The following is a 24,012-nucleotide window of genomic DNA, read 5'->3' on the forward strand; positions in this document are numbered from 1 at the left end:
TTGTGTAGATTTGATATATTTTTGTTAGGATGATTGGTTAGGATTGTGATTTGGTTGTATAATAGGTTTAGAATTGTGATTTAGTTGAATAATTTGTTTTGTTGAATTGATTTAGAATTTTTTTATAAATTTTTTATTTTTTTTGTATTTATAAAATCGTTTTTTGTATATAAATTCGATTTTTGTGTATAAATTCGATTTTTGTATTTTACAAAATGAATTTTGTATATAAATTCGATTTTTTGGATTTTACAAAACGTTTTTTGTATATAAGTTCGATTTTTTGGATTTTACAAAACATTTTTAATATCTATGAAATTTTTTTTGTGATTAAAAACTATTATTTGGGATTTTCAAAAAATATATATATATATATATAATATAAATTTCTATATTTATTAAACATTTTTAATATTATTAAAACTATTTTTTTGTAATTATTAAACTATTTTTTATTTATTAAAACTATTTTTTGTTTATTAGAACTATTTTTATATATTTATTAAACATTTTTAATATCTATAAAACTTTTTTTGTGATTAAAAACTATTATTTGGGATTTAAAAAAAAAAATATATTTATATATATATATAATATAACTTGGGTGCTCAATCTATTGCCTCTCTGGGGGATCGCATCTATTGTCTTCAAGCATAACTTGGGTGCTCAATCTATTGTCTTCAAGCATAACTTGGGTGCTCAATCTATTGCCTCTCTGGGAGATCGCATGGTAAGTTCAGCCGCTTTTTCTTCAATTATTTAAGTTTTGAAATTTTATTTTTTGTCCATTTCTTCTAATTTCTAATCTTTCTTTAATTTATGTTTTTTTCAAGGCAGAAGAAAATGATGGCGAGCCGATTGATGATCTCGCCCTAATGAAGAGGGTGTATACCAACAAGAAGACCAGCCAGATTGATGACGGTCTTGTGAGGGAAGTGGTCACCCTGGTCCAAACTCAGGTGCAAAACGAAGTGACTCAACTTCAAACCGAGGATGACGCTTCGACGGTTTCGACCAACTTGTCCCGGTTTCGAATCAACGAAATCGTTGAATCCGTAAGTTTTTTTTTTAAAAGTTCAATTCATTTATTTCTTGATTTAAATTTAGGTGTTTTCTATTTCAGTCGGTTCCAACGAAGAAGGGACGTTTGGTCGGTTTGGGTCGTCGCACCCGGTCGGTTCCTCCTTCTTCTGCCCCACCGCCCTTTATTGATCCAGAAGTACTTACGGCTCAGTTGAAGGACAAGGATGATCGCATATCTTTGTTGGAGACCCAGATGGCGGCTCAACAGGCGGGCTATGAGGCACAGAGGAGGTTGAACCAGCAAATGATGGAGATGATGCAGAGGATGTACTCGAACGAGGTGTTCCCAGACGTGTCAGACCCGTAGTTTTTTTTCTTTCTAAAACTTGGAATGTTTTATTTTTATTTGTACAACTTTGAATATTAACTAATATGATTTCAATTTTAATTTTAATTTTATATTCTCGAATTTAAATTTCAAAAATTTTATTTTTTAAAAAGAATTTTTTTTTTTAAAATTCCGAGGAAATGAACCCTCGGAATATACCGAGGGACATGTTCCTCGGAATATACCGAGGGACTCGTTCCTCGGAATTTTCCGAGGGCTCTGTTCCTCGGAAATTCCCGATAAAAATTCCGAGGAACATTTCGTCGGAACTTCCGAGGATTGGACCATCGGAAAGTCCATCGAAATATCCCGAGGAAGTTCTCCCTCGGTATATTCCGAAGAGCTTTCCGACGAACTAGTGGTCCTCGGAGTTTCCTCGGAAATTTGTTTCCTCGGAATTCCGTCGGAAAATTCCGAGGGATTTCCGAGGAAAAATGAATTTTCGAGGAGTTATTTCTGAGGACTTGTTTCGTCGGTATGTCGTTGGAATAACGTTATTCCGACGACTTACTGACGATTTTTTCTCTCAGTATGTCGCTGTTTTCTTGTAGTGAATTGATCTAGAGATAATGAAAAATCTTAGTTCTTGGTCAAAGTTTAATATCACTCCTACGGATTATATCGCAAAGTCAACTTTGTGTAAATGGTTGTTAGATTCCGTTCACATTTCACTGACATGCATGCTAAAATTGGGTTCAAACTTGCTTTTAAAGAAATTATTTGAATTGTTTGTTATACGTAATAATAGGTGCCGGATGGACCATATATTGGTTCATTCGTTATTTTGTTTAGTGAATCCAAGTGAATACATAGGCTATACAGTTTGTTTTCTAACTGAATAAATTGAAATCATTTTTACAACGTGAACGTCACGATTTGGTAATAACCATATAGTAAAAAAATTGTATATCATATCGCCGAATATCCAGTATAAAAAAACATATTGGAGACTCGAAGAAAACTCTAATTTCTCGATTAGATTTTGACTCATTACTTCATATGATAGCAGCTGACCACTACAAGAAAACAGCGGTATTCTGACGGACATTCCGACGGAAAATGAAATCCTCGGAATTTCCCGAGGAAATTCCGAGGAAATGTCGAGGAAACCCAAAATTTGGGTTTCCTCGGAATTTCCTCGGAATATACCGACGGAATTCCGAGGAAACATCAATCCGTCGGAATATTCCGAGGAAATTCCGAGGAAAAATGTGTTCCTCGGAAAAAACCGACGGAATTCCGAGGAAACATCAATCCGTCGGAATATTCCGAGGAAATTCCGAGGAAATATTATAGGGATTTTACAAAATTCCGAGGAAATTCCGACGAACTAGTGATCGATCGATGCGTTTTTGGACATATACCCATCGATCGATCACATTGTTACGCTTTGGTCCATCTTAGTGATCGATCGATGCGTTTTTGGACATAAATCCATCGATCGATCCGTTTATAAAAAAACATTCGAGATTTTGAAACCTCAAACACTAGTTCCTCGGAATTTCCTCGGAATATTCCGAGGAAATTCCGAGGAACACTTGATATCCTCAATCGATCGATGGGATAATCTCATCGATCGATCACATTCTTACGGCCCGGTGCATCTACGTGATCGATCGATGCGTTTTTGAATATATATACATCGATCGATGCGTTTATAAAAAAAAATTGACGTTTTGAAACCCCAAACACTAGTTCCTCGGAATTTCGTCGGAATATTCCGAGGAAATTCCGAGGAAGAAGAGGGTTTCCTCGGAATTCCCTCGGAATATTCCGAGGAAATTCCGAGGAAATAGGGTTTTTAAACCGAAAACAACGTTTTGCGGTTTGAATAACACCTATATAACCCTTATTAAGGGTCTTACGTTCATTATGAAGTCAAAAATTTGTTCCTTACCCTATAATAAACACTTTTCCGATTGTATGAACGAAATCCCCACAACATAAGAGAAACACTTATACACTTTAATGAACGGTAAAGGGAATACTTACAATTCGTTTTGAAATTTTTTATTTCATGGTTTATGCTCATCTATACAAAGAATCCTCAATGGTATGCATTACAATTGTATAAGAAATGAAATACGGCAAAAAAATTGATGTTTTGAAACCCCAAACACTAGTTCCTCGGTATTTCCTCGGAATATTCCGAGGAAATTCCGAGGAACACTTGATATCCTCAATCGATCGATGGGATAATCTCATCGATCGATCACATTCTTACGGCCCGGTGCATCTACGTGATCGATCGATGCGTTTTTGAATATATATACATCGATCGATGCGTTTATAAAAAAAAAAATTGACGTTTTGAAAACCCAAACACTAGTTCCTCATAATTTCCTCGGAATATTCCGAGGAAATTCCGAGGAACAATATAAATTAATAGAAATACATGCACAGGATATTTTTTTCCTCGAATTAATGAAAATATTCCGAGGAAATTCCGACGGATATTTAAGTGGCCGTCGGAATTTCCTCGGAATATTTTCATTTAACCGGGCAAACAAGCCGCCAAATATTTCGCGAAAATTGAAATTGAAATACTGAGGGAATTCCGACGGAAAATATCCGTCGGACCCAAGGTTTTATAAACTTGAAACGCATCTTCTTCCCCATTTCTCTCTTCTTCCCCATTTCTCTCTTCTTCCTCTCCGGCGATCTCTCTCTCCTTCCGGCGTTCTCCACCTTCTCTCGCGACGATCTCTCCGGCGAATCCTTTCCATTCCCTTGCAAATCATGTAAGGACCCTATCCCACTCTCTTAGGTCCTATTTGTTAGGTTTTTAAGTAGATTTGATGATTTTAGAAGGTTTTTGATAGATTTTTGTTAGGGTGATTGGTTAGGATTGTGATTTGTTGTGTAATAGGTTTAGAATTGTGATTTGGTTGTGTTGAATTGATTTAGAACTTTTTTTATAAATTGTTCATTATTTTTGTATTTACAAAACATTTTTTCTATATAAATTCGATTTTACAAAACGTTTTTTGTATATAAATTCGATTTTTGGATTTATAAAAGATGATTTCATATCTATTAAAATATTTATATTTATTAAAACTAATTTTGTATTTATAAAACATTTTTTTGATTTATAAACACTATTTTTTTTATTTTTGTATTTATAAAAACTATTTTTAAATATACAAACCGTTCTTTGTATATAAATTCGATTTTTGGATTTATAAAAGATGATTTCATATTTTAAAATTAATTTTGTATTTATAAAATATTTTTTTTGATTTAAAAACACTATTTTATTGTTTTTTGTATTTATAAAAACTATTTTGTATTTATAAAAAGATAATTTCATATCTATAAAAATATTTATATTTATAAAACTAATTTTGTATTTATAAAACATTTTTTGATTTATAAACACTCTTTTATTATTTTTTTGTATTTATAAAAACTATTTTGTATTTATAAAAAGATGATTTCATATTTATTAAAACTAATTTTGTATTTATAAAACATTTTTTTTATTTATAAAAACTATTTTATTATTTTTTGTATTTTAAATATTTTTTCTATTTCAATTTTAATTTTATATTTTCGAATTTCAATTTAAAAAAATAAATTTATAATTTTTTTTTTTAATTTTGGAAATATTCCGAGGAAGTTTATCCCTCGGAATATTCCGACGACATCTTCCTCGGAATATTCCGAGGAATTTCCGACGAACTTGTGGTCCTCGGAAATTCCGAGGAAATAGGGTTTCCTCGGAATTCCGTCGGAAATTTCCGAGGGATTTCCGAGGAAATATGAATTTCCGAGGAGTTATTTCCGAGGATTTTTTTCGTCGGTATGTCGTCGGAATAGCGTTATTCCGACGACATACCGACGATTTTTTCCCTCAGTATGCCGTTGTTTTCTTGTAGTGGACCCATTCAAACAAGTTAGACGCATAGCTTTGTCCTGCACGTATAAGCTAATGGTTCTACGAAATTATGAATAGAAATACTTGGCGAGATAAAGACTGACACTTTATCATACATGTAAGGAAACAATGTATTGATAGCTATGTTAAATTAAAAAAAAATTATAAAAAGTGACTCTTGAGCATTAAGCAAGGACAATTAACTTCATCGACAAGCAAATAAATGAATAAACACACACAATAAAAAGCATACAAAACGACGACCAAGTCAATCTAATTAGTTTAAAAGTTTAATTGTATCACCTAATCAAACAAAAACGTTTTATTGCAATTTATAATTGTTGAAAGTTGAGGTTATAGCGTGAAAGATGACATGTTTGTTTTTATATGTGATCAAGTGTGAAATGGCCTAGATAAATCAAATTAATATTTGTACGTGTTTTACGTGCATGGAGTTTAGCTATTATTATTTTCTCGATAAACCTAGCTGGTTCGATAACGAAAGCAGATGATAGAGAAGGGAAAGTCTAAGATTGAATAATGCTCTCATCAAATGAACCGTAAAGTATAAAATATATGTCGTGTTTATAATTAAGCAGTTTTAGTTTACTAGCTAGTGCTAACAAAAACTCTTTACCAAGTAACAAAATGTTATAACTAACTAGACTGATACAATGTTAGAGCATGATTAACCATGGTCTTTTACCCAGAGTTCTTAACTCATAATTTGACTTTTTTTATATTTTTTTAATTTTTTTTTACACTTTTCGGCTAAGAGACGGTTTTTATATTTTTTATTTAAAAGACGGTTCTTAACTTTTCTTAACTAAAATCTAGGAAAAGTTAAAAACGGTCTCTTATCCAAAGTTAATAACCTCAGAGACTGGGATTAACGACGGTCTTAGTAAACCTAAACTGACAAGTGGATAAGAAAGGTAAATAAACATTTTTTTTCTGGTAAAAAATGTAAAGAAGATAGATAGATAGATAATGTAAAGAAGATAAATAAACACGTCGGACCGAAGCGGATGAAACGGAGATGCATAGCTAAAACCGCATATTGGTATAATAATAAATGCGATTTTATTCATGTTTCTGAAAGCTTTTTATAAATTCTCCTCCTCCAAATAAGATTGATGCTCAGGCCGTTTTCCATGTGAGCCTTAAACCACTCCTCGTTAAAGATATCATTATATGGAAATGTTTGAAACACATGAACAGCTTTATTACGTGTGAACAAAAATAAGTATTATGTCGATTATTCCCATGAATTTGAGTGAATAAATCTCCACATAACCATTGTAATAAACCATATATAAGGTGGGTCTCACAACAGGTTTTGGTACACAAATCTTAATTTTAACTAAAATCGCCTCATTGAAAATCCTAAACAATGGCCGAAAAAATTAAAGCCAATGGATTGGTGAATGGCCCATGTGTTTCAGTGCACTTTCATGGTATGTGCTTTCTCTATTAGTTTTGGACTTCGTTTTTCCCGCTTAAGTAAAACCAAGGCATCCTGATTTTAAAAAAAGGACGGTAGTCTCTCGCCGTGGCTCAGTGAGGCTCCTGATCGGGGTTTGCCGGAACTTGAAGGGCTGGAGTTTAATGTTTTTGCCCCTAAAGCCATAGGAGTGAAACAACTGAAAAGGTAAAGTCCCCATCGTTTTCCATGTTCATATGAATCTAAATAAAGAAAGAGGTGACATGTGCCGCCATTTGTTCATCTTAAACCAAAATCCGGTCTGAGACGGTGTAGGAGAAGAATCATGGAAGGACTGGGTTGATAAATGGTGGGACAACAGAACAGACAAAGTAGTATATAGTTTACTCCGACATCAAGCACAGGAAATGGGTGAAGCACTTCGGTGAAATTGAGTCTCCTACTTAGGTATTATCAAAACTGCCACCAGTCGAGAAGGAACAAGTAAACTGACAGTTATAGCATTATTAGAAACGTTATCTCCACGTAAGTGTTTACAAAAATTCTCCACTTCCATCCGAATCGACTCATTAGAGATTCCATCTGATCTTTGGTCAAAATATATAAACTCAGCACAAAAATAGCAAAAATCTCGAGTAACATGTAATTGGAAAACAACGTTTTGCAAAAGTGTTTCAAGAAGTCAACAGATGCACCAAACAACGTTGAACAAGCACAACTTACGAAGAAAAAGGAGATGATTCTTGTTCTAATAAAGTAGAAAGAGGAGATGACTAACAAACTATGTACTCTAATACTTAAATAAAAGGGCTTTCGATACTTCTCTCTCCTTATTCAGCTCATTTCACAGCAGCAAGCATCCATCATGTCTCTCTGTCTTAGTATCTTCTTCCCTGTTGAAACACAATGACCACCTCAGTAACAACTATGTGGGAAATGAAAAAAAAGCAAGATTTATTTACGGTCAAGCACTTACTTGATCAGGTCCCGGTTGGCCTGCTGGAGTATTGTTGTTCCAGTCTCCAGCTACATTCCTCGGATCTCCCTGTGGAAATGTCTGATTCTGCTCTTGTCCAGGTCCACCATATCCCTGACCAAATCCAGGATTGGGAGCTCCAGCTCCCGGTGCAGGACCATAGTTTCCAGCCCCCTGTGGACCGTAATTCCTAGGCCCTCCTTGGTTGTAACCTCCTTGTGGCCCTTGGTTAAAGTTTCCAGGTCCACCTTGTCCGTAACCACCCGGTGGTCCTTGGTAAGGAGGCACGGGAGATCCCTGGCCTTGATTGTAACCACCCTGATACGGAGGTGGTGGAGATCTTGGAGGGCCTTGGTTGTAACCTCCTTGAAACGGTGGAGGAGGAGCTTGTCCTGGAGGACCATAGCTCTGCTGAGGACCACCATATCCACCTCCACCACCACCTTGCATTGGCGGTTGCTGACCATACTGAGGGTTTCTCTGGAAGTTTTGAGGACCGCCTTGACGGTCAGGTCTTTGATTGAACTTATCACGGGGTTGTCTTCTGTTAGGCTGAAATGGTGGTGGCCTGTGTGTGATCACTCCGTTCTCATACTTATCTCCTGAAATAAATAAAAAACGAGAAAACAGAATAGTTATTTACACAGTTCCAAGGATCAGTTTCTATGTATGATGAATCAAAAACCAAAACTCACCTCCATACTCTTTGTTCGCGGGATCGATGTAGGAATCTGGCAATATAAACACCACTCCGGGTAGATCTGTTCACAATACCGAACAAGTGAGAATTCTAGTCAAACAGTTTCTTCAAAAATAAAGTCACATGAAAAAATATACCCTTGAATTTCTCTGATTCTTCTTCAGTCATAATCGCTTGAAACCCTTGGTAAGTTGTTGTGCTACAAGCGTAGATCTTCTTTTTGGCCTCTTCCAAGCTGCAAACACCAAAAAAAAAAAAAAAGACAATAAAACGCCAAAAAAAAAAAAATACAAAACAGAAGCAAAGCTTCAGACCAATGTATCTCACTCCTGTCTTAGTTTCTAACTAAAGCATCAGTTTAAACAAAACTCATGCGTATCTCACAAACAGCGGACAAACCCATCGAATGTTATTCCATACACAACAAAACTGAAGCAAAGCTTTCAGACCAAAGTATCTCATTTTTGTCTAAGGTTCAGACAAATGTATCAAACTCTTGTCTAAGTTTCTTCTACAGAGACAAATCTAATTTAATGTAATTCCAACACGAACCTGATACCAAGCCCTGCGGCGCAAGTCTTCTCGTAGGTAGAGACCATTTCCTCGGGGGACAAAGGATTGTCCTTGGGGAAATCCATGGTGATGAGCCAGTGATTGTAATCGCATCCTTCGAACAACACAGTGTTCTCTGTGATCTCATCGCCTTCTTTGTAAAGCTTGTACTGCCTCGTCGAGAACAGCCTCATCGGAGCTCGAGTCGCTTCTGTGAAACGCCCTAACACGGATCTCTGTAGCACCGTCGATACAGATGGGGTGACGGAGGTTGGAGCGACCGAAGAGAGTGTGATTGATCGGTTGAGACATGAAGTGGTGGTGAGTAAGGCTCGTCGGAGACGGTGAGAGTACATAGCCATCGCTTGCTCAAGAGTTCTCTTGGGAATTTTCTGGAGAGTTGACGAAATTAGGGTTTTTGTGTGAGGTTTTACAATAAGGGAATAAATAGTAATTTCCTTTAATGGCCCTTATATTTTCAATTTGGTTTAAATTGAGCTCTAAAGTTTATCAGTTACAGAAACATTATTGGGCCAATAACTGAGGTCTTAATGGGCTTTAATCCGCGAAGCTAAGGAGCTAACTAACGCTGTCGTTTTTGAAAGACGGTTTCTTCACAACCGTTTCTTCTCTCTCTGTCTCTCTCTCTCTCTCCGGCAGCTGTGGAACCATGTGGTCGGCGACGCTCGCTTTCCCTTCCTTTGGGGCTTCATCAACTTCTCTACCAAGCTACAAAATACCAAGACTTCCGAGGATCCAAGCTTCGCTATCTAATTACCCTCTCGCCAGCAAAATCATGGTCAGAAGTAAAGTTTCTGCCTTTTACCCTATCTAGCTTCTCTCTGACGATTTGATTATGTTTTAATGGTTAATGGAGGATTCTGAGTCAGGATTGTGGCTGTAACATGTCTGGAAGTTTTACAACTCTGTTCTTCTGCTGTAACAATCATCGTGAAAATGAAGTTCAATTTGGTGATTTCTCTGTATTTTCTGATGTTTATTTGCTTTATAATCTGCAGACTTACCGTTTTCCACAAGTGAAGACTTTCTGCAAAAGGAGTTTTCAGCTTTTGGAGAGATAGCTGAAGGTCTGTGTTTGCATATTTACTCTGTTTCTCGCTGGTCTCAAATCCAACATTGGGTTTAAGAATAAGATCAACTATATAAACTGTTGGTTAATTGATATAACTTTGCTCTTGTGTCTTTGTCTTTCAAAAACAGTTAAGCTTGTCAAAGATGAGTCGATCAAGAGATCAAAAGGTTATGCCTTTATTCAATACATGTCTCAAGACGATGCCTTTCTAGCCATAGAGACCATGGACCGTAGGGTAATAAGCTTAACCTTTAATTGGATTTAAGCAAGTTTACATTTTTTAATTAACCAAAAATGTTTCTATCATGTTTTAGATGTACAATGGGAGGATGATTTATATAGACATTGCGAAGCCAGGGAAGCGTGACTTCCAACAACAGCCGAGGACTTCTGGTCCCCCTGAGAAGCTCCAAGTGCCAGAAGAATCAGCTAGTAACGAGGTCGCTGACTGCTGGTATTAATTGTTAGGACCGAGTTCAGTAAACTGTGTCTGGATTTGCATAGAAAACAATGATCAAATATGAACACATGTTGTTTTTCACTACTGATAAACAATCACCGACACGGTTCCAATCACATCTCTATCAGTTTCGACAACCACCACATTGTTGGAAACATTAGTCACAGCACTCGCAGGTATTTCTCCGGACTGTGCGAAAAGCGAATGCTGGTAATGGTTTATCCGGTTAGGAAAACCAAAACCGGACCAAAATCAGCAACCCATCTTGTCCCATTACCTGAAACCTTCGCCTTCCCTGTCGTTGATTTCAGCGTCATCCCTTCCACACTGTTCTGACCAATCACAACTTGCTCAACTTCATGAAACTCTCCTTCTAGCTTAACGATCGGGAAGTTGTGTTTGGGATCACCGCTAAACATGTTGTTGACGATGTTCACACCGTGGATCTTTTTCCCATGAACCAATCTCAACACGATGTTCGCATCTCCCAAGAAGAGGGCGTTTGTGACGTGAACGTGAACGTGAACAGGATCTTCGATGACTATGCCTGTGTAGTCAAGGTAACAGTTGTCACATCCTCAAAGAAGATCCCTGAGTTCTGGTCTTTCTGCTCGGAGCTTGATGCCACGAGTTCTACCAAATGACGATCACCGGGAAACACTTCTGATGCTCGGAAGGTCCCTCCTTTTACCTGTATTATTACACTCGAAAACATAAGTAAAGATTTAAACTTAATAGTAATAAAATAAAATAAAAAAATTTAAACTTTTTATGAAAGTTCTATAAGCAAAGATTCTAAAAGGACTAACCAGGAGGTTTCCACCACCGGAGGAAGGGAACCGGAGAGGTTTTCCGATCTTGTAACTGCCACCTTGGAGATCAATAACAACGCCACCTAGATCAGTGACACGTGGCAGCATGTGAAGCTCAATGTGTAACTGAAAAGCATCGTTTAAAGCTTCAAGTATTGCGTCACTGCTGTCTTGTCCACCTGTTGGGTCAGCTCCGTAGCTAATTGGGTATATAACTCTGCCTACCTGCACCAAACCAAACCCCACACGCTCACAAATTACACACACGTGCATGCATATATCTGTGTACGTACATACTGAAATGTGGGGAGATGCTTACCATTTTGGGAAATGGAGATGAAGGGGAAGACACTGGTGGGACAGTGGGAGCGACTGCTAATCTTTCTTGGATCTTGTCTTGGATTTCAAGAAGCTTTGTCATGTCTCTTCTTAAGGATATTGTCTCATCTAACTGAACTGAAACAGTGATGAGAAACAGTAACAAGCAAACAAAGCAAGAGTGTCTCATCTGGTTCTCTTGATGTTTGCCTTCTTCTGGACAGAGAGAAAGAGAGAAAATAGGACTGATTTATAAGAAGATGCAGAGGTTGATATGAGCGTGTGTCAGTGTATTAAAGGTCATTGTTTCTGTTGTTTATTTTTTGCTTTATTATTACAATGAACCGACTCTAATTCCAATTTATTAAACATAAAGCTTCTAGGTGTTTTTGCTTTATTCATGTTGTTGGTAGCAGCTGAAGTTCATAAAGTTAGTTGGAGATGACTGGCTGATATCAAAGTGATTTTGTGAGTTTTTAATCATATAATTTGCTTTCTTAATTTATGTTTTATCATCTATTATGCATCTCTCATGTTCTCATAATTTCTACAGCATCTATTGTTGTGACGGACCAGATGCATTCCTGGGCCAGATGCTCTACTAGAGCCAGACCGGATACCCGTGCTGGAGGCCAAACGCTCACTAGAGCCAAATGTCCGTCACCAGATGTCCAACCCCTCGCTTATTATGATATTGTCCGCTTTGGGCCTAAGCCCTCACGGATTTGTTTTTGGGTCGTTACTCTCAAAAGGCCTCATACTAAGTGGAATTGGACCAGCTATATATATTAGACTTTATTCTGTCTAATATCCGATGTGGGACTTGGATTGCCTCTTTATTTATTCTGACAATCCTCCCCTCAAACCAAGGACTACAGAACCTTGGCTCTGATACCAATCTGTTGTGACGGACCAGATGCACTCCTGGGCCAGATGCTCTACTAGAGCCAGACCGGATGCCCGTGCTGGAGGCCAGACGCTCAACTAGAGCCAGATGTCCGTCACCAGATGTCCAACCTCTCGCTTAGTATGATATTGTCCGCTTTGGGCCTAAGCCCTCACGGATTTGTTTTTGGGTCGTTACTCCCAAAAGGCCTCATAATAAGTGGAATTGGACCAGCTATATATATTAGACTTTATTCTGTCTAATATCCGATGTGGGACTTGGATTGCCTCTTTATTTATTCTGACAATCCTCCCCTCAAACCAAGGACTACAGAACCTTGGCTCTGATACCAATCTGTTGTGACGGACCAGATGCACTCCTGGGCCAGATGCTCTACTAGAGCCAGACCGGATGCCCGTGCTGGAGGCCAGACGCTCAACTAGAGCCAGATGTCCGTCACCAGATGTCCAAACCCTCGCTTATTATGATATTGTCCGCTTTGGGCCTAAGCTCTCACGGATTTGTTTTTGGGTTGTTACTCCCAAAAGGCCTCATACTAAGTGGAATTGGACCAGCTATATATATTAGACTTTATTCTGTCTAATATCCGATGTGGGACTTGGATTGCCTCTTTATTTATTCTGACAATCCTCCCCTCAAACCAAGGACTACATAACCTTGGCTCAAAAACCAGTTTGTTGTAACAATTGTGAGAAGGAACAGATGCGGAAACAGATGAATAAAAGCGATGTAACTACGACACAGATATTTAACGTGGTTCACCCCTAGGGCTACATCCACGAGAAAAGAGAGATCTTATTATTGAAGACGATATTGAGCTTACAGAGTGCAAGTTTAGGGTTACTTCGAATACAAGATATATATAGTAACATCTCACATCTAAAACCCTAGACTAAACGGACTCATGGGCTTAAGCCCACGATCAGATGTAACATCCATAATAACTTGATGCAACGCTCTTGATGCAACCGAGTCGGTATGATGTACATGATGTAACATCAATCGCCTAGATGTAACATCCAGATTCAAGGCATATCAACAATTCTCCACCTTGACTTGAATCCTCTCAATAACAGATGTACCAGATGCACCTTCAAGTGCCAAATGTACCAGAGGCGCTTCTCTGCGCTAGATGTACCATCGCTCTCTTTGCCGCAGATGTCCCTTCGGACCAGATGTGCTGCTTAGACGAACCAGACGCCATTTAACGGCCAGATGCTCAACTAGAGCCAGACGTTCGTTATCAGCCAGATGTCCCAATAGACTAGACGTCCTTATGGACCAGATGTCCTTACAGACCAGATGCCCCGACGGGCCTGATGCCCCAACGGGCTAGATGCCCCAACAGGCCAGATATCCTTGCGGACCAAAGGTCATTGCAGACCAGATGCCCCAACGGGCCAGATGTCCTTGCGGACCAGATGTCCATGCGGACAAGATGCTCCAACGGGCCGTTCGCCCCAACGAGCCAGATGTCCTTGCGGACCAGAAGCCCCAACAGGCCAGATGTCCTTGCGGACCAGATGCCCCGACGGGCATGATGCCCCCAACGGGCCAAATGCCCCAACGGGCTAAACCATATACTTGGTGAGATGAACATTTGCAGTGCACAGAATACTGATAGGTTCATCTGAAGACATCACAAACCTTGTCAACACCTCATTAATGTAGGCCTTCTGTGACAAGAACAACTCCTTCTCCCTATCTCTGAAGATCTTCATCCCTAAAATCTTCATTGCTGCACCCAAATCATTCATCTCAACTTCAAAACCCAGAAGCTCCAGCTTCTCGATGTCACATTTCTCTTCAGCTAACAACATGTCATCCACGTAGAGTACCAAACAGATGAACGTCGCATCCTTCAACTTACTCATGCAGACGCACCAATCATAAAGACTTCTGATGTAGCCCAACTTGATTATATAGCTGTCGAATCTCTTGTACCATCCTCTGAGAGACTTCTTAAATCTACAAAGTGACTTCTGAAGCGTATACACATAGTCATCCTTTTCAGGAACTCGACAACCATCTGGCTGAGTCTTGTATATCTCCTCTAGCTCTCCATGAAGATACACTGTCTTCACATCAAATTGCTCAAGCTCCAAGTCCTGACATGCTACCAGCGTTAGCAACACTCTGATGAAAGTATCTCTGACCACAAGTGAGAACATCTCATTGTAGTCTACTCCCTCTCTCTGACTGAACCCTCTTGCAACAATCCGAGCTTTATATTTAACTCTTTCTGCCGATGATGCTTCAATCTTTATCTTGAAGACCCACTTGTATGTAACATCCCTCCTCCCCGATGGTAATGTGACCAGATCCCATGTATGATTCTTCTGATGAGACTCCATGTCTCTCGTTGCAACATGCTGTTTCTCAGACTCAGGACTAGAAACAGCTTTCATGTAAGTGGATGACACATCCACTTCCTCTGCAACCTGAAGTGCATAACCCACCATATCATCAAAGTGATATCTCTCTGGTGGCCTGACATCAACCCTTCTTGGTCGATCTTTCACAATGCTACGCTCTGTAACATCAAGCGGTTGAATCTTCGTAGACTCCAACTAAACATCTTCTACACGCTCCTCTTGATTTTCTGTGTGTGCCTGCACATCGATCACTTCATGATCATCTTGCAGCTCCACCTGTTTATCAGTGCTACCCTTTTCTGCTTCTGAACTGGACCCTGAGCTTCTAACCATAGATGTTTCATCGAAGACACCATTCCTGCTTAGAACCATTCGGTTTTCTGATGGAGACCAGACCATGTATCCTTTGATTCCATCACTGTAGCCCATAAACACTCTTAAAAATGAATATTCAGCAGATCTACCTGACCACACCTCAGAAGGTATCCTGCACTCGATGCCTATGTGGGGAACAAGATTTATCAAGTAGCAAGCCGTGTTAACTGCTTCAGCCCAAAACCGCTTCTCCAAACCAGCACTCGAGAGCATGCACATCGCTCTCTGTAGCATTATCTGGTTTATCCATTTTGTAACACCATCCCGCTGTGGTGTTCCCCTATCTGTAAGATGCTTGGCAGATGTTGCATCCTTACAAAACTGTTTGAACTCTTCCGAGTAGAGTTCCAAACCAATATCAGAATGAAGCATATCTTGCTTCGACAGATGTTGCATCCCACGCTCACCCATATGTCCAAGCCTCATATGCCATAGCTTAGTCATATCTTTCTCTGGGATCTCTGGCGATGCAACATTTACTGAACCGGTAATTGTTGTACCCTTCAGCAAATACAGAGTACCGTTCATGAAACCTTTCAGAATCACATCAGAACCCCTGTAGACATTCAGAACTCCATCGCCACCCGAATATTTGAACCCTCTGCTGTCCAGAAGACTCACGGATATCAAATTCTTCGTCATTGATGGAACATGCCTAACCTTGTTCAATGTGCAGAATCTACCATCATGTGTCCTGAGCTTGATTGAGCCAATCCCAACAATCATGCAGGCAAAGTCGTTTGCCATCTTAATCTTGTTGTCAAGTACCTCTGTGTACTCTGAAAACCACTCTCTCCTCGGTGTCATATGGTAGAATGCTCCCGTATCAAGAACCCACACATCAGAAGAGTATGTGTGTCCGTGCACAACAAAAGCGATGTCGTCGTCAGACTTGGTTTCATCCTCGGCTACTGCAACAGACCCAAACTGCTGCTCCTTCATCTTGGGACAGTCTGATTTCCAATCTCCCTTCTCTTTGCAATAGTTGCAAATATCAGATGCTTTAAGACCTCTTAGAAACGACTTCCTATCTTTCGAAGTCCTTCTGTTCCGATGTCCCTTCACACCACTGACAAACAACCCTGATGTTTGATTGTCGATCCTTGAGCTGGATGCCTTATGGCGCAATTCCCGACTATGAAGCGCCGACCTAACTTCTTCCAGTTTCACTGTATCTTTGCCAACAATGAACGATTGCAAGAAGTTCTCGAAGGAGTTCGGCAGAGATACCAACATGATTAGTGCCGCGTCTTCATCCTCCACCTTAACATCGATGTTACACAGCTCCAGTAATATCGAATTCAGCTTGTCAAGATGGTCGCGAAGCTCAATACCTTCTTGCATACGCAAGGCAAAGAGGCGTTGCTTCAGAAGTAGCTTGTTCGTTAGAGATTTTGTCATGTACAAGCTCTCCAACTTCTGCCACAAACTAGCAGCAGTTTTCTCATCCGACACTTCGATGGTGATCTCGTCTGCTAGACACAACAAAATTGTTGAGAACGCCTTCTCTTCTAGAGTCTCCAAATCAGCTGCTTCAGATTTCTTCTCTGGCAATGGTCCCCAGATGCCTTGTTGCTTCAACAACGCCTGCATCTTAATCTGCCAAAGACTGAAGCTATTTCTCCCATCAAACTTGTCGATCTTCGCTTTTATTCCAGACATCTTCTCACTAAATCACAACCTGAAGCTCTGATACCAGTTTGTTGTAACAATTGTGAGAAGGAACATATGCGGAAACAGATGAATAAAAGCGATGTAACTACGACACAGATATTTAACGTGGTTCACCCCTAGGGCTACATCCACAGGCAAAGAGAGATCTTATTATTGGAGACGATATTGAGCTTACAGAGTGCAAGTTTAGGGTTACTTCGAATACAAGATATATATAGTGACATCTCGCATCTAAAACCCTAGACTAAACGGACTCATGGGCTTAAGCCCACGATCAGATGTAACATCCATAATAACTTGATGCAACGCTCTTGATGCAACCGAGTCGGTATGATGTACATGATGTAACATCTATCGCCTAGATGTAACATCCAGATTCAAGGCATATCAACATCTATATTATTAAAAGAGAAGTACCCATTTGAAAATGTTCTTACTTCATTAATTAAATTTCCTATTTTTTCGCTTGTCTTTTTCAGTTGCATTTATGAAATATCCTAAAACGAATAAAACTGTCTAATTTATTACTTGTCTTTTAGTTACATTAATGAAATATGCTTAAATGAATTTAAACTTCATATTTTTTTGTTTGTCTTTTTCAGTTACTTTAATGAAATATCCTTAAATAAATTTGGACATAATGTCACTTAATCAACAAAAAAACTCATGAGTTATCCTTACGTGCATAATTTTAATAATGGAGATTTTAAAAAACGTGCATCATTAAAATGTTACCTAAAACATGCATCACTAATATATAACATACATCAATAAAACTAGAATTTGACTCACACAATTGTACGGATATTATTTTCAGTTGATTAAATTAAAAAATATTTATTTATTCAAAAAATATTTAAGAATGGTTATGTTTTTAAAAATTATATGGTATTATTTGCTCATAACTCATTTGTCATTTGCTAAATTGTTAGAAATAAAATTTTAGCATAATATAACTCAGTTGTCATATTCTAAATTTATGGTTTTTATTTATATTTTTTATTATTTAATTATAATATTTTCATTTTATATTTGAAAGAGAAATGAATTTTCTTTCAAACAATATTTTTGTAAATGTATTTTTTTAAAAAATAATCAATTTAAATTGTTATTATCATTGAATATAATTTTTTTTTGACATAATTTGAGTTTTCGTTTATATCAAAACTTATCATATTTTAGGATAATTTTAATTTAAAATATAATTTTCATATTTTTCAAACAAATTCTAAAAATATTTTTTAAATATTTTGTTATATTTTTTTAAAAAATATTAAGTTGCATTTCAAATAAAAAGGTAAAGATATTAAAAATATTCTAATTAAAATATGTAAAATTTAATATAGTTTTAAGGAAATGGTCAAAATAAAAAAAATTACACATAAAAAAAATCATGATTTTTGTTAACTGGGCGGATCATTATTTATATGATATCGCAAACGAAAGAAAAATTTATGTTTTTACAATTATCTAATTAAGTATGTATACTCATTTTTTATCTTTTTTTATATGATATCACATATTCGTAAAAAAATAGATAATTTAATATGCAAAAAAAAATATTTACTTAATGAATATAATATGAATGAATTTTATAAATACATCATTTAATAAAATAAATAATTAAAAACTGAAAATTCATATATGCGCTGGCGGATCTAGTTAATGATTTATGAGGAAATAAATCATTCGTCTTATACTTTATTCGTCACAAAGTTTGCTTTCTTCCAAATTAGTCATCACTTGTAAGAAAACAGTACTTTTATTTTCACCCACATTTTTTGTTTGTTAAGTATTTAGCCTTTTAATGCAAGTTTTATACTCCCTTCCCTCTTTATTTGAAAGGTTGTTTTAGGTTTTCACACACATTAAAATGTAAACATGTACTTTTGTCTATTACTTTTAACAGTGTTTTAATTAATTAATATTTACTTGTTTTTAATAAAGTTGTATATACTCCTAGAAGATTTCAAGTAATTACTGAAAATGGAGTTGGGAATATAAATTAATTTACTTTATGGAGAACGCCTAAATTTATACAGTAGATGCAGAGCCTCCAAGTCTCCGCTAGAGATCTTTCTTCTTTTGTTGCCGACATTATATACAAAGACAACTAATTACTTATGGTTGCTTTATTTGATTCTAATGTTAAGCATAATAGACCGTTTGGTTATTGGTGAACTTATGGTTGCTTTATTTGATACTAATGTAAGTTCATCAGTCTTTCACTCATTCAGTCATTCTTAACACTAGTACGAAAAAAGAAAAAAAGGTTCATCAGTCATTGCATTGAATCTCATATGAGAGAGACTAGTAAATGTCTTGACAAAGAAAAATAAGTAAGTAAAATGTCTTGACAACAACTCTTCAACTGCAATCACAATTTTCGAGTTTCTTATTTACTGCTAATAAAAACATAATTTCTCCGGTTAGGAAAAATTACAAAAAATACCAGGAACCACCACCGATTGATTATTAAATCATTATTAGGGTTAAAAACATGACATTCAACCTCACTGGTCCACCGTTACATAAACTTGTGCAGTAACAGGTGCGTTTGTCTGAACCACCACTTGATTATCCGAGACATTCCTTACCGCGTGAATAGGAAACGCATTACCATCACGCGCTACGAGCGTGTACTGAACGTGCTTGATTAAATTCGGGAACAATAAAACCTGGTTAAAATCAACGGTCCAAGACGTTCCGTTTCCATCGACCGATGCTTTAGCCACCGTCGATCTCGTTGCCATTCCATTCACATTGTTCCGGTCAACGACCACCTGGTCAACATTCTCAAACGCCTTATTCGTCTGATCCAATTGCACAATCTGGACTCCATTATCCGACCCGGAAAACATATTGTCAACAATGTTAACCCCACGAACCACACCGTTTATAGATTTCAACAAAATAAACGCATCGCCCAAGAAAAACGTTCCAGAAATTTGTAACTGAACCGGGTCTTCCGCGACGATACCGGTATAATCCAAGTAAGAATTCACAATCCGGTTCTGAGTTAAACCGGGTAACTTCAAATAAATCCCGGTTCCACCAAAACCGGTTGCCTTGTTATAACAATGCACACCGGACAAAAGGTTTGCTTGTCCTGATATCATCACCCCAACCGCGGCGGAGAATATAACGGTGTCAGTGATAGCGTTATCGTTACCCACCAAGTTCACGGCGGTGCCGGAGAAGTTCCTCTCTCCTTTGTCTCCACCGGCGGTTATGTGTTGACCGAGAAACGAGTTTCTAATGTAAGTCTCGTGTCCTTTTTGGACGAGAATCCCGTTCGTGTCTCCAAACCGTGTGATGTAGCAGTTGTCTATGCTTGTTCGGAGAGAGTTGATGACGGCGATTGCTCCGCCGCGATAGTTGCAATCGATGAGAAGATCTCTGAGAGTTATGTATTCGAAGATGTATTGTAACTTTGACGATTCGTCGTTGAGTTCGATTAAGTACTTATCGACTGGAAAATCATCTGATGCCCTTAATGTCCCGCCGCTAATCTGACGTGTTACACAAGTCAATACAAGAAAACACTAATATTAATTCATTTCAAATATAACAAAAAAAAAATCTGTCAAAAAAACAACAATACTATTTAAGTTGAGATTTTTTAATTTTCATAATTTCTGACATTGTGACCTTTTTATGATTCTCCAACAAGAAAGTTTTCTTTACCCAACAGAAAGAAAACTTTACTGTTGGGAAATCATAAAAATGTCACAATGTCAGAAATTATGAGAGAAACATGCATAAAAAGAAAAGAATCATTCTATTCTCGTGAAATAAATATATTAATGATCATTTACTCAATTTTCGTTTGGTTCACCAAACGTGTACGAGCATCTTTAATCAAGTTTAGTTCAAACTAAGATTCTACCGAGAACTTCATGCTTTAAAATATTTATCTAACGTATGGATGCAATGTCACGTCACATAGATGGGCCATGATTCATGAAGATATATTTTGATATAAACATGCTTAGTTCATGGATCTATATGCACACGTACGGAGGAAATCTAACTCTTTTTAAAAACTTTCATCTAATAAGAGATACTTACAAGGAGGTTTCCAGCACCAGCTGAGGGAAACCGGAGAGGTTTGCTGATTAAGTAGCTTCCACCTTGAAGATCGATTCTTGCTCCTCCAAGATCATTGATACCTTCCATCAAAACTCCATGATTTGGACCATCAAACGCATCTTCCATAGCTTTCAATATCGCATTCGTGCTATCCGCTTTCCCTGTTGGATCGGCACCATATGATATCACTTGATACACGCGTGGACCGGGTACTGCCTACACCATTCATGCATCACATATCATGTATCATTTCATCTTACCAAACCAAAAAACTGTAATGACAAAACCTTTTTGAACAAATAGATAAACTATATGATGACTTATGATAAAGAATGTTGTAATATTTTACCTGAGGAGGGGTAGGAGGAGGAGATACGAAACCCGGTAGATTTCGACGAACCAAAGATGCCTTAACGGCTTGCAGTTCTGCCATATGCCGTTCATGAAGGGAGTCTTTACCAGCGAAGACCACCTTACTCACCATTAGAGTCATGATCGCCACCAAAACCGGCACGGCCACTTGAGTTTTCCTTGTCTCCATGGTTTCCTCCTATAATAATCCAATGAGCCAACAATAAGAGACTGGCTGAAGGTAATGGCGTTGTGAGACATTTATATATATGTATTTTGTTAGCACATGAAAAGAGAAAGGCCTAACTAAGGTTACCAATGAAACATTATACAAAACTTTTGTCTTTTCTATAGGGAGTCACACATTTTGCACCCTTTTACATTTTTGATCTCCTTTTCATAATTACGAAACGTTCTAGACCTTAATACCTTCTGAACGCTAAATTTTATGATATCGACTTACCGTTAAACCTGCCGTCTTTGATGTATATTTTTAATATTTTATGTGATTTGATTCTTTTAAATAGAGAGAAGTAAGAGATAGATATGCTAGTTAGTTTGCGGAAAATAGAAGATCATCAAAAAGTGCATAAAGGTACTATAGATTCATGCTTTACGCGGTTAGATTTTTTAATGTAAAAGGGTAAGCCAAGTCATGTGGTTTTGGTTGGAGAGGTTTGAGTGGTGGATAGGTTTTTGGTAGAGTTTCTTCCTTTTCTTTGGAGTTTTCTTCTAACTCAAGAAATAAATTATATTCAGTGACTCTGTCCTTTTCTCAGCTTTCTATTATTTGAAAATTATTGTCAAAGAATGGTATAAAACCAAAAGAAAATCAGATGACTGTTGAGAAAGATATTAAGTTAAATATCATATATATAGATATATGAAAAGTGCGCTTTAAACATATTTTTCTCATAACTAATGCTTATTAAGTTAAATATCATATATCCAGATATTTTATGTGTTGGTCATCTGCATTTACACCTTATTCACGACAAAGAAATTTCTATATGGAAATTATAACGTTGGCACAATAGCAAACAAAACATTATCTCCTCTAATATTATTTTTTACTTTACTAAGAAAATATTGTAACATAAAAGAGAATTCAAATCAGTAAACGTTACCTCAATCTAACTGATCTCGATTATGAGTTTCTCTATTGTTCAAATCCCAAATACTGTCTCGGGATTCCGGTGGGATTGTATCTGAGACCTGAGGATGTGAAAAAAGAACCGAAAGAAATATTAATAATTTATTTTCTCTTACTACATAAGCAAATATATGTAAGGATATTGCAACTCAGATACAGGAACGAAAAAAAAACACTTTTAGTTTCTAGGAAAGGTTAAAAAAAGAGCATTTGTATATAAGAATGTATGTTAGATGCATCTACGAAGACATCAAACCCGTATTTATGAATATACATTTAAAAGAAAATAAGGTTTCTCTGTTCAAGACTGAAAGGGCTTCATACAACAAAATTTTAAAACAGAGAAAGATGCATCAAAGAACTCCAATGACATTGACATGTACAGGAATTATAGTCACCAGAAATATGAAATTGGTATTTTATTCTCATAGCAAAATTGGAAGTTTAGTCTAGAGTCATGTTAGGTGGTAAAACAATTAGGTCCCAAAATCTACCTATTTATATGTATCTAAAGGTTAATTAAATAGTTAATTTGCAATCAAAACATAAGAAAATGGATGCAAAGTAAGTAGGTTACACATAGTTAATTAATTACAAACCTAAACTCAACGGTGATGACATACTATAACGTTTCCTTCCATATTAATACATTTCTTTTTAACTTGTTTTTTCAACTAAAGGCTTTCTTTTAACTTGTTACAACTTAAAATTGAACTAGCTAGTATTCTAAAAAACAATATTGAGGCTGTTGTTTTGTCATAAGCATTTAAAGGTGGAACTCATAATTTAATATGAATTCATAGTGTCTCTAACTAATAATTTTCACCAAATTAGAAAGAACATAGTCACATATTGGTCGTACCAGGGCAATAATACAATTGGCAAATAATGTAGCCCTGATCAATTCAACAGATTGAGATCTATTTTAGTATTTATTTTTGATCTCAAATCTAAATTCTACATATTATGTTTACAGCAAAAACCTCAAGAATCAAACAAAACAAATGCTTAATAATTCAATTGAAAGAAAGATATAATGTTTAATGCGGTGTGACAACTTACACGAAATGTTTGCTTCTTCCTCTTCTTTTTTTTCACACACAAAATTTCATTTTGAAAGATTTGTTTTTGTGAACTAGTTCATTTCTTTTTAATATCTATTTTTTCTGGTTTTTGTCAATAATCCTCACATGCTAACTAATTAAGTTTCTCTGATTTTCCTCACTAAATGAAATTAAATTCAATTCCATGCATATCTATTTTTAGTAAACTTAATTTATTTCCTCTAAATTGGTTTTCATTGACTGCATAAAAATAAAATGAACTTTTGGAAGTATATTGAAGTGATTTGATTGCATTTTTATAGAAGTTGTAGAGACTCCATCTTATTTTAAAGTCTTTAAAATCTTTTTTTTTGGCCGTCACAATTTAACAGTCCT

General features: G+C 36.8%; 3 protein-coding genes and 1 pseudogene across 4 annotated transcripts; 1 reads left to right on the top strand and 3 right to left on the bottom strand.

Moving 5' to 3' along the window:
• Nucleotides 1-7,353: 7,353 nt before the first annotated feature.
• Nucleotides 7,354-9,403, bottom strand: LOC106365932 (multiple organellar RNA editing factor 1, mitochondrial). Its single transcript, XM_048745533.1, has 5 exons — nucleotides 8,964-9,403; nucleotides 8,549-8,646; nucleotides 8,407-8,472; nucleotides 7,712-8,313; nucleotides 7,354-7,628 (listed from the first exon to the last, which is right to left on the bottom strand). The coding sequence occupies exons 1-5, from the start codon at nucleotides 9,323-9,325 to the stop codon at nucleotides 7,614-7,616; spliced, it is 1,143 nt and encodes a 380-aa protein (XP_048601490.1). The 5' UTR covers nucleotides 9,326-9,403; the 3' UTR covers nucleotides 7,354-7,613.
• Nucleotides 9,404-9,536: 133 nt separating this feature from the next.
• Nucleotides 9,537-10,632, top strand: LOC106365933 (organelle RRM domain-containing protein 1, chloroplastic). Its single transcript, XM_013805459.3, has 4 exons — nucleotides 9,537-9,769; nucleotides 9,983-10,051; nucleotides 10,185-10,291; nucleotides 10,371-10,632. The coding sequence occupies exons 1-4, from the start codon at nucleotides 9,634-9,636 to the stop codon at nucleotides 10,515-10,517; spliced, it is 459 nt and encodes a 152-aa protein (XP_013660913.1). The 5' UTR covers nucleotides 9,537-9,633; the 3' UTR covers nucleotides 10,518-10,632.
• On the bottom strand, nucleotides 10,598-11,944 carry LOC106365934 (annotated as a pseudogene).
• A 7,245-nt stretch (nucleotides 11,945-19,189) lies between these two features.
• On the bottom strand, nucleotides 19,190-21,927 carry LOC106365935 (polygalacturonase QRT3-like). 2 transcript variants are annotated; one of them, NM_001316265.1, is given in 7 exon segments: nucleotides 19,190-20,013; nucleotides 20,015-20,039; nucleotides 20,042-20,098; nucleotides 20,100-20,117; nucleotides 20,120-20,489; nucleotides 21,049-21,285; nucleotides 21,419-21,654. In NM_001316265.1, coding segments are annotated over 7 exon segments (1,422 nt in total). In that variant the 5' UTR covers nucleotides 21,611-21,654; the 3' UTR covers nucleotides 19,190-19,490.
• Between the last annotated feature and the right edge of the window lie 2,085 nt (nucleotides 21,928-24,012).

This window comes from Brassica napus, chromosome C1, assembly GCF_020379485.1.
Source record: "Brassica napus cultivar Da-Ae chromosome C1, Da-Ae, whole genome shotgun sequence".
Taxonomy (NCBI): domain Eukaryota; kingdom Viridiplantae; phylum Streptophyta; class Magnoliopsida; order Brassicales; family Brassicaceae; genus Brassica; species Brassica napus.

Bases quoted from the DNA above. Each gene is read 5' to 3' on its own strand.
- LOC106365932 (XM_048745533.1), bottom strand. From the start codon at position 9,325: ATGGCTATGTACTCTCACCGTCTCCGACGAGCCTTACTCACCACCACT. The intron at 8,647-8,963 runs GTTCGTGTTGGA...TGGTGTTTGCAG, and splicing joins GCCGCAGGGCTTGGTATCAG to CTTGGAAGAGGCCAAAAAGA. The intron at 8,473-8,548 runs GTATATTTTTTC...TATTGTGAACAG, and splicing joins AGAATCAGAGAAATTCAAGG to ATCTACCCGGAGTGGTGTTT.
- LOC106365935 (XM_022693840.1), bottom strand. From the start codon at position 21,610: ATGGAGACAAGGAAAACTCAAGTGGCCGTGCCGGTTTTGGTGGCGATC. The intron at 21,286-21,418 runs GTAAAATATTAC...TGAATGGTGTAG, and splicing joins CTCCTCCTACCCCTCCTCAG to GCAGTACCCGGTCCACGCGT. The intron at 20,490-21,048 runs GTAAGTATCTCT...GTAACACGTCAG, and splicing joins CTGGTGCTGGAAACCTCCTT to ATTAGCGGCGGGACATTAAG.
- LOC106365933 (XM_013805459.3), top strand. From the start codon at position 9,634: ATGTGGTCGGCGACGCTCGCTTTCCCTTCCTTTGGGGCTTCATCAACT. The intron at 10,052-10,184 runs GTCTGTGTTTGC...TTTCAAAAACAG, and splicing joins TTTTGGAGAGATAGCTGAAG to TTAAGCTTGTCAAAGATGAG. The intron at 10,292-10,370 runs GTAATAAGCTTA...ATCATGTTTTAG, and splicing joins TAGAGACCATGGACCGTAGG to ATGTACAATGGGAGGATGAT.